This window comes from Schistocerca nitens, chromosome 4 (genome assembly GCF_023898315.1).
Source record: "Schistocerca nitens isolate TAMUIC-IGC-003100 chromosome 4, iqSchNite1.1, whole genome shotgun sequence".
In the NCBI taxonomy this organism is placed as follows: domain Eukaryota; kingdom Metazoa; phylum Arthropoda; class Insecta; order Orthoptera; family Acrididae; genus Schistocerca; species Schistocerca nitens.
This window is the reverse complement of record NC_064617.1, coordinates 109,629,793-109,640,749: the sequence shown is the minus strand read 5'-3', so window position 1 is coordinate 109,640,749 and position 10,957 is coordinate 109,629,793. Positions and strand designations below refer to the sequence as shown.

The 10,957-nt window shown below is 44.0% G+C and overlaps 1 protein-coding gene across 1 annotated transcript in view; it reads right to left on the bottom strand.

Annotated features, from left to right (window-relative positions):
- The window catches only part of LOC126251729 (15-hydroxyprostaglandin dehydrogenase [NAD(+)]-like), a 53,165-nt gene that overhangs the window by 15,816 nt on the left and 26,392 nt on the right, over window positions 1-10,957 (bottom strand). The window contains exon 5 of the mRNA XM_049952333.1: window positions 4,936-5,109. Coding sequence (XP_049808290.1) covers window positions 4,936-5,109 — 174 coding nt within the window. The remainder of the gene's footprint in view (window positions 1-4,935; window positions 5,110-10,957) is intronic.

The following is a 10,957-nucleotide window of genomic DNA, read 5'->3' as shown; positions in this document are numbered from 1 at the left end:
AGAGGAACTTGAGAGCGCTACCTAGAGATACGATACAACGGATAACTGGGGAGAGGAACTTGAGAGCGCTACCTAGAGATACGATACTAGGCAAGGGGCTACATCTTTTATTTTAAATGAATTCCTTTAACTTGACTTCTTTGTGATTTTTTTAAGGTATGTTAAAGATTGATGCAAATTGATTACCTATTTATTTTAAACATTATCACTCGACTTTACAGCGATTGGAGCAATTGTTTCAGTTTACAGATATTACAATTTTACAACTTATAGCTCGGGTATATTATATAGTAATCTGTACGCACGTTTCTATTGGCAAGACGGAATTGCGTTGGCCAAATGTATACCACCAAAGTCTCCCAATATACACTCCTGGAAATTGAAATAAGAACACCGTGAATTCATTGTCCCAGGAAGGGGAAACTTTATTGACACATTCCTGGGGTCAGATACATCACATGATCACACTGACAGAACCACAGGCACATAGACACAGGCAACAGAGCATGCACAATGTCGGCACTAGTACAGTGTATATCCACCTTTCGCAGCAATGCAGGCTGCTATTCTCCCATGGAGACGATCGTAGAGATGCTGGATGTAGTCCTGTGGAACGGCTTGCCATGCCATTTCCACCTGGCGCCTCAGTTGGACCAGCGTTCGTGCTGGACGTGCAGACCGCGTGAGACGACGCTTCATCCAGTCCCAAACATGCTCAATGGGGGACAGATCCGGAGATCTTGCTGGCCAGGGTAGTTGACTTACACCTTCTAGAGCACGTTGGGTGGCACGGGATACATGCGGACGTGCATTGTCCTGTTGGAACAGCAAGTTCCCTTGCCGGTCTAGGAATGGTAGAACGATGGGTTCGATGACGGTTTGGATGTACCGTGCACTATTCAGTGTCCCCTCGACGATCACCAGTGGTGTACGGCCAGTGTAGGAGATCGCTCCCCACACCATGATGCCGGGTGTTGGCCCTGTGTGCCTCGGTCGTATGCAGTCCTGATTGTGGCGCTCACCTGCACGGCGCCAAACACGCATACGACCATCATTGGCACCAAGGCAGAAGCGACTCTCATCGCTGAAGACGACACGTCTCCATTCGTCCCTCCATTCACGCCTGTCGCGACACCACTGGAGGCGGGCTGCACGATGTTGGGGCGTGAGCGGAAGACGGCCTAACGGTGTGCGGGACCGTAGCCCAGCTTCATGGAGACGGTTGCGAATGGTCCTCGCCGATACCCCAGGAGCAACAGTGTCCCTAATTTGCTGGGAAGTGGCGGTGCGGTCCCCTACGACACTGCGTAGGATCCTACGGTCTTGGCGTGCATCCGTGCGTCGCTGCGGTCCGGTCCCAGGTCGACGGGAACGTGCACCTTCCGCCGACCACTGGCGACAACATCGATGTACTGTGGAGACCTCACGCCCCACGTGTTGAGCAATTCGGCGGTACGTCCACCCGGCCTCCCGCATGCCCACTATACGCCCTCGCTCAAAGTCCGTCAACTGCACATACGGTTCACGTCCACGCTGTCGCGGCATGCTACCAGTGTTAAAGACTGCGATGGAGCTCCGTATGCCACGGCAAACTGGCTGACACTGACGGCGGCGGTGCACAAATGCTGCGCAGCTAGCGCCATTCGACGGCCAACACCGCGGTTCCTGGTGTGTCCGCTGTGCCGTGCGTGTGATCATTGCTTGTACAGCCCTCTCGCAGTGTCCGGAGCAAGTATGGTGGGTCTGACACACCGGTGTCAATGTGTTCTTTTTTCCATTTCCAGGAGTGTATTACATAGGACATTCACTATGTGAGTAGGATAACGGGCAAACTGGGGACCAGATACATTAACACAGGGGGTCAAATTTCCGAAATTAAACGAGAACATTCATTTCCTTACACAATCCAAAGCTGGAAATAAAAGAATTAGTACAAATATGCAAATACCTCTCTTCCGTGCGTGAACATTGAGACAGACGCACTGAGGGCACGTCTGCTCACTTACCCGTCTTTTGTAACACCCCCAGAATATGGCGGGCACCCAGAGGTCTTCCTGGGCCCCGGTGGAGGGGGTGGTCGAACCACTTGGCCGTGACCAACCTCTCCATCCGAAATCTTGTGACACTGGAACGTCTTTGACTTTTACCTGCCTGTGCTGTCTCTCTGATCCCCTAGCCAGGAGTAAGGTTGGCACTACTATACTACAGAGCTACTTCCCAACTAAGATTTGGCCACGCTTTATGGAAAGGTGTGAGGAGGATTAGGAAAGCTCATGTGCAGATTCACATTCACGTACAAGAAATGCATAATACACGACACATATAAATACGTATTATGAAGCCTGACACATTTCTTTCCATCCGTCCACATGGGTTCTGTTGCACCCGCGCCCGGCCGCGCCGTGCAATAAAATTGGCGGCGGAGCCGCCTCTGTTTGTATTTCCCGGTGCGAGCGAGCAGCGAAACCTGCTTATAGAGCGGAAACTACTGTACCGTTTCATGGTCACATAGTCCTTGGCTGTAATGCGACCTCGCAGAATAAACGTGGAATACCATGACACTGCTGCCCAAATCATCACCGAATACACGTCACGTTTCACTCCTGGTATGTAAACTCGGCCGGATAATGGAAACAGTGTGAAACAAGACTCAACCGAACAAATGATTTTCTTTCATTGCTCCATAATCAAGATATTATGGCTTTGACACCACGTTTTCCTGTTGCAGGCATATGCATCACTGAATTCCAACTCGCCCTACAATTCCCTCTGCACCTCCCTTTGAGTTGTTTTGGTGCTGGCAGGGTTTGAGAGTGTGACATTCAGTCCTGCAGTGACTTTTACAGCTATCGTTCTCTCATTTCTTGTCACATTCCTCTTCAGTGACCATCACCATCCCTCAGTACACACTTTCGTTCGCGTTGTGACTTGGTGGATGATATTTTTCCGTCTTTCCTGTATGCGGTGTAAGCCTTCAATTGCGGTGCATCTTGACACACCAAACATCTCAGCTCCCGTGGTTACAAAAGCACTCCCCCCATATGAGCAACAGCAATTTGTCCACATTTGAACTCACTTAGCCCCAACATCACGCACTCACAACTACACAGAACACTGTCCTAACCATAACTGAAACTTGAAATGTGTTGATAACATAGCAAAGGTCCTGTTTGTGGTCAAATAGAACAGCGCAACCTAGAGGCATAGCTAGCATCTGCATATACATCGTGTTAGGGGTATTTTGTTGATGACTGAGGGCAATGTGCTGAACAACATTACATCAGCATTTACTTCATTTGCAGACTAATAATTCTTGCTATTACAGGTAGTATGTTTTTATGTTGGTTAGTATCTCCAAGAACATGTGGCAAGAGCAAGCCATTAATGATTATTCTCGCCCAGGTAGCAGGTCAGGTGTTGAAGTGTGGACATAAAACTATTAGTCTATACTGACAGGCATAGTCCGCAGTGCAGTTAAGACAGTGCAGGAAATATCAAGTGGTAAATTACATGACGTGTTTGCAACAAGACTGTTAGATGCAGAGAAAAAACAAGTAACACGCTGAAGTGAGTACATATTAAGGTACCAATGATCTCAATATCTGTATTATACACCTAACACCCTGTCTGCTGAAGCAGGCGTTTCTAGCGGTGTTTCCGTATTTTGGTCCAGCCCCTCTATAACATCTCCTAATGGGTCGAAGGGACATTTAGTAAAAAACATTAAGGCGGTAAGATCTGTAGCTGGAACTTGATGGGATGCAGACCCTTACATTTTCTTGATCACGAACAAGAGTGTTGTTCGCCCCATCATCGATTATGGACGTTTCTTACAACACAACGCAGCGTCAAAACCGCGCAGCTTCCACTTCAAAATCGTGCCGCACGCATACTCCCAGATATTTTCCAGAAGTAACTGCTACCAGTGTTTGTTCCGCTATCATATAATCATACAATAAAGGATCCTTCTTTCTGTGTATTCGCAATACATTATGTTTGTCTATGCTAAGGGTCAGTTGCCACTCCCTGCACCAAGTGCCTATCCGCGGCAGATCTTCCTGCATTTCGCTACAATTTTCTAATGCTGCAACTTCTCTGTATACTACAGCATCATCCGCGAAAAGCCGCATGGAACTTCTGACACTATCTACTAGGTGAGTTATGTATATTGTGAAAAGCAATGGTACCGTAACACTCCCCTGTGGCACGCCAGAGGTTACTTTAACGTCTGTAGACGTCTCTCCATTGATGACAACATGCTGTGTTCTGTTTGCTAAAAACTCTTCAATCCAGCCACACAGCTGATCTGATATTCCGTAGGCTCTTACTTTGTTTATCAGGCGACAGTGCAGAACTGTATCAAACGCCTTCCGGAAGTCAAGGAAAATAGCATCTACCTGGGAGCCTGTATCTAATATTTTCTGGGTCTCACGAACAAATAAAGCGAGTTAGGTCTCACACGATCGCTGTTTCCGGAATCCATGTTGATTCCTACAGAGTAGATTCTGGGTTTCCAGAAATGACATGTTCTAAAATTCTACAACAGATCGATGTCAGAAATATAGGCTCTCAGTTGATGAGTCACAATATTTCACTGATGACAGTTGATGTGAATCATAATGTGCCCCCTATTGTGGCATTCGTCTGCAGTCACTGCTCTTGCTTGGGGGGTGGGGGGCGACTTATTACATTTAATTAAGATCTTTTTTTTCCTTTTTGAAATATCATTTCTTTTAATGTGTCCCGAGTTCTGGTCTAGAAAATATGGTCATCTTAATTTAAAATGTTTCAGTGTGGTATGAAGGGTCCACATAGCAATACAGCGAAATTTCATAGTGATGTCTTTGAGATAACTGAATTCTTGCAAAGGAAGTGTCAAAATTATTCACACTCACAAGTTGTACATATGCTGGACATTGTGCTGCACGTACTCACCCCGTAGGAGCGCGTCATGGCACACACGGCGTGCTTGGTGCCGCAGTAGATGGCCATTTGGGGGACGGCTTCGAGGCCGGCCGTCGATGATAGGTTGACCACCACGCCGCCTGCTCCCCCGTTATGCTTGCCCATGTACTTGTACGCCAGCAGGATGCCGTGCACCACGCCCTTCTGTAGGCACACGCAAAGCACCAAACATGTTCAACGGCACAGGGTCACTTCTGTCGTTCCAATCACTCAGCTAATATCGAAACAATTCTGAGACAGAATCTTAGACAAGGCACCTATAAAACCAGCATCCGCAGTACCTGCCAATTTCCACAGTTCTCCGAATCCAAGGACAGCCACAAATATTTGCAACGACTGTTTTACAACTTTATTATTAGTATAGTTAATGATATAAATTAAAGATACAAGACTACGCAGACTGATCACTATCTTGTGATACCTGAAACGGAAGCAAAAGAAACCGTTTACAACACAAACCAAGAATAGATCTACCAAGGCTATTCAATCGAGGATGTAAGTATTAAGAGCCTATATCAGAATACAGGGTGTCCCAAAAAGAATGACCAGATTTTAACTTGTAATAATATTGAGACAAATGTCACTAGGTAACTGAAACAGCGCTAGATGTAATCGGCATGGTCTCGAGTTTCATAAAAAATCCGCTAGATGTCGCTACGAGCGCTGACCTGGAGCGTGCAGCCAGTCTCGTGCAATATGGGGTCCGCGCAACAGAAGGCGTATTGTGTTATTGAATTTAGTAAATCAGTGGTCGCAGTTCAGCGGGCGTTTCGCATTCGATTTCATGCTAAACCACTATCACCAAAGAACATTCGACGGTGGTATTAACAGTTTGAGGAAACAGGAATACCAGCAGCTGTTCCTTCAATGACAGAAGACAGCTTACACACAGTTTCGGATGAATTTGGCTATCGGCTAGATGTCGTCTGTGCAGCCAATGGAAGACATATTGAACATTTATGATGGATTTTTATAAACTTCTGTCTTTTCTGAGTAATTTAATATGCAATTTGTTGGTGTTAAGCCCTTCTTCCTAATAAATAGTTCTATTTAAAATGGGGTCATTCTTTTTGGGACACCCTGTATGTTAAGAAAAAATTAGAACAACTAGCTACCTGGCAGACGATTGTAGAAGAATGGACAAATAATGAAAATGCGACAAAACATCTGCAAATGAGTCATTAGGAAACACACAGAAATATCGCTGAAGGTGTGGAATAAAAATTTGGTCAATATAAATTGCCAAAGCAATACAAGAAAATCAAACTGTATATAAAAAGTATCTTTCTATGCCTGCCATGGAAAACAAATACATCTAAGATCAGGAATTAAACTAACGAAGTAGGGAAGAGATACCAGCAGCAATCCTGAGACTGATAGATTACTAGTATAGAACATGATATTCATGGTCATCAGCAGATAGCGTATAAATCTTTGCAAACATTAAACAATACACAAAAGGACACAACTCGTTTGAATAATATTACAAAAGACGATTGGAATATGTACTATAAAAACCTGTGATATAATGCTAATATGGAAGAGAAGAAAGAAAAAGATCCAGAAACAGAAGTAAACGACTTATACGACATAATACCAAAAGAACTTACAGCATCTCTCAGAACGACAACAAAAATCGAAAAGCAACAGGTTTAGATGGAATTAGTGCAGAATTAATTAAATATGGAGGATTATCGCTACACCTTACATTGTTACATTTGTTTGCCATGTGCTGTAAGGAGGAAGATGTACCACGAAACTGGAGGAAAGAAAAAGAATCGATAAATGGGAAAGGAGAAAAATATACTTGAGAAAAACAGCTGAATACGCTTACAGCACATAAATTTTGTGCAAGAATTTTTAACACAAAACTAATGTGTACTAGTGGAAGAACAGGTTCTCTTTAGACTGATGCGATAAAAGACTGTTGCAGTTTTTATTTTTCAGCGGTTTATTGAAAGGCAGAGAAATTTTGAACAAAGAAACACATTTTCCTTTAATAGATCTTTTTATGTGGTTAGAGAAAACTTATGGGGAATATGGAGCACTTCCTTTGCACCTTACATTAGCTATCGAAATTCTGTATAAAAAAACAATAATCTTGTATATAGAAGGCGTACAAAAAATAAAGATGGGGGACAAGACTGTAGATTTTCTCTTATGCTGTTCAATATTTACATTCACGATGCAGTTTGTAGGTGAAATTCTAGGATAAATACTGAGGCACGCTTAAACAATTCGATGAAGTTAAACTCACTCCTCTCTGCTGATGATGCGACTCAAAATTTTCAGGGGAATATGATTTTCAAAAATGAATTGGTAAACTAAATACAGTATATACAGATTACAATATGAAAATACCTACTAGTAAATCTAAGTTAAATGAGTTTCGTAGAATATATTCAGTGAGAACTATGATAGTACATAATGAAAAAATATAAGAGGAACATTAACAAAAGCAAAACGAGGATGATGGAATGTAGTCTAATTATATTGGGTGATGCTGAGGGAATTGTTTTAGGAAATGAGACGCTTAAAGTAGTAAATGAGTTTTGCTATTTAGGGAGCAAAATAACTGATGATGGTCGAAGTAGCGAGGATATAAAATGCAGACTAGCAATGGCAAGGAAAGCATTTCTGAGGAAGAGAAATTTGTTAACATATAGATTTAAGTGTCCGGAGCCGGCCGCGGTAGCTGAGTGGTTCTAGGCACTTTGGTCCGGAACCGCGTGACTGCTACTGTCGCAGGTTCGAATCCTGCCTCGGGTATTGATGTGTGTGATGTCCTTAGGTTAGTTAGGTTTAAGTAGGGGACTGATGACCTCAGATGTTAAGTCCCATAGTGCTCAGAGCCATTTGAACCATTTTTTTTAAGTGTCAGGAAGTCGTTTCTGAAACTATTTGTATGGAGTGTAGCCATGTACGGAAGTGAAACGTGGACGATAAATAGTTTGGACAAGAAGAGAATAGAAGCTTTAGAAATGTGGTGCTACAGAAGAATGTTGAAGATTAGATGGGTACATCACATAACTAATGAGGAGGTATTGAATAGAAACGGAGAGAAGAGAAATTTGTGGCACAACTTGACTAGAAGAAGGGATTGGTTGGTAAGGCATATTCTGAAGCATCAAGGGATCACCAATTTAGTATTGGAGGGCAGGGTGAAGGGTAAAAATCGTAGAGGGAGACCAAGAGATGAATACACTAAACAGATTCAGAAGGATGTAGGTTGCAGTAGGTACTGGGAGATGAAGAACCCTGCACAGATTAGAGCAGCATGGAGAGCTGCATGAAACCAGTCTCTGGACTGAAGACCACAACAGCAATATTCCAAAAGGAAGTTTTCGGAGCTGTTCTGATATTTGGCGACTAGCAATCGAAATCTCATTCATGAAATTATATTTTTCCCATTTGCACTTTATCTCCGAAAAGATTAAGTATGAAATCAGATTTCTTACTTTTGACAGTTGTCGGAAATAAACTTAATTTTGGCAACAGACAAATCATTAAATATCCTTTATAGAAATTACACTGATGGAAAAAAGTCACAACGCTTCCTATGTTCCTAAGGAGTTGTGAGACATAAACAAAAGTTGGTACGTGTGTTTCTACATCTGAAAGATGATGTCCATTCAAATTTCACGCCCGTTGCATGAGAGCGGCGCCAGTAGTGCCTCTATAAGGATGCACATCAGGTTTGCTTTAAATACACACTTTAACGGTTGTGAACGTCAGCTACCTTTGAGATGGAACGTGGTGAACTGATGCCTCTTAGGCGTCAATGAGGCCATCAGCAACATCTCACTGAATTTGAACAAGGTCGTGTAACAGGGCTACAGAAAGCTGGATGTTCCTTCTGCGATATTGCAGAAAAACTTGGCAGGAAGAAAGCCACTGTGCATTGCTGGCAACTGTGGTCACGAGAATGGACAGTCGCAAAAGGACCGGGCTGTGTACGGCCACGTGGCAGTACCAAGAGGGAAGGCGATCGTGTTCTGTGTAAGGCTCTGGCGCATCCTACCGCATCTGCAGTAGGAATTTGAACAGCAGTTGGCATCACAGTGACGTAACGACCTGATACAGTTAATTCAATGACTGTAGTGTCCATTCCACTGACCCCAAACCACCGCCATTGGCGGCTTCAATGGTGCCAAGTTTAATCTCATTGGAGGGAAGCGCGGAGATCTGTTTTCTGATAACAACGTGTAGGGAGAACCCTTTCAGCATCTCTGTCCGTACCGTCTATATTGAAATATAATTGAATAGTTTCATGACGATTATTTCAATGTCGACAGTTAAGACTCCTGCAGTGCTTAACACAGTATTGTGGAGAATATGGGCGGGGCATCCAATTCCTTCTAGATTTTTTCCTCGTTCTTCCTTAATTTGGTGAAACATTTTCCGCAGGCCGCGTCGATGGAGCCCTACGAAGTTGGTATTGGTATTGCCTCCACAAAAAGTGATTAATATATCTAATCGAATTTGCAGTTGTCTTAAAGTGTCTAGACAAAACTTCTAATTGACTCCGATGTTGTGATTTCGTAGACTTTCCCGGCGTAATAACTGCTGATATTCTTCACGAGTTTGCAGCCGGATCATGACGTTGTCCAGAGACAATGTTTCGGCGGACCAGCTGGACGCCATCTTCAGGTGAGTTAATGCTCGTGCACTGCCTCGCCGGAACTGAATTCCAGCCACAACAACGGAAGCCTTTATACACCGTGAACAGAGCACCGCGCGTGCGCGAGATGATGGGCAGCGCCTCCTGGCGGCAAGTAGACACGCAGCGCGCCTGTGGGAGAAGACGGCGGAAACGATGAATCGCAACAGCACTAGTTGGAAGAATCCAGTGATCGAAAAGAAGACCGTTGTTGTTTAATGTCGGACAAAATTGGATTCCATATCTTACTCCTTTCTTTGAACTATGGAAATTGAAACTGATGGTAAACTTCCATTTCTTGATGTTTCATTTCAAAGAAAGGACGATGGGACTTATGCACATAGTGTGTATCGGTAGCCTACTCATACTGACCGCTATCTTCATGCGACCAGCAGTCATCCCCCACACCAACGTAGTAGAGTTTTGCGGACTCTGGTGAAAAGAGCTTATGCCATTTCTGACGAGGAACATTTCAAAGAAGAGCTTGATCATTTGAAGATTGTTTTTAAACAGAATGGATATACGGAACAACAATTATGCCGTGCTCTTCAGTTTGGTCTGTCACGCGAGCCAATAGAGGATACTTTTGAAGCTGTTGCTTATTTACCTTGTGCGGGAAGTATATCATCCAAAATTTCGAGAATTTTAAGAAAATATGATATTAAAAGTGTTTTTACGCCGGTGGCCAAGACTAGAGCCCTTCTTGCCTCAGTCAAAGATAATTTGGGCTTGAGGAAGCCCGGGGTTTATGAAATTCCGCGTCACTGTAGAAAGAAGTATATTGGTCAAACTATTCGAACTATTCAGGACTGGTGTGTGGAACATCATCGGCACACTCGGTTGTTCCAGCCTGAGAAGTCGGCAGTGGCGGAACAATGCCTTAACGAAGGAAACAGGATGATGTATGACAAGACACAATTGATCTCTTCTGCTTCTCGCTATTGGGAATGTGTTCTTAAAGAATCCATTGAAATTAGATTAGCAAGTAATATTATTAACAGGGGTAAAGGTTTTCCTCTAAGTAAGATATGGAATCCGATTTTGTCCGACATTAAACAACAACGGTCTTTTCAATCACTGGATTCTTCCAACTAGTGCTGTTGCGATTTATTGTTTCTGTCGTATTCTCCTGCTGGCGCGCTGCGTGTCTACTTGCCGCCTGGAGGCACTGCCCATAATGTCGCGCACGCGCGGTGCTCTGTCCGTGGTGTATAAAGGTTTCCGTCGTTGTGGCTGGAATTTCCCTCCCTCTTCCTGTGTTTGTTCCTTTGGGCACCCTCCCTCCCTCCTCCATTTCTCCCCACTCCTCCCCCGGGCTTCCCCTCTGCTGTC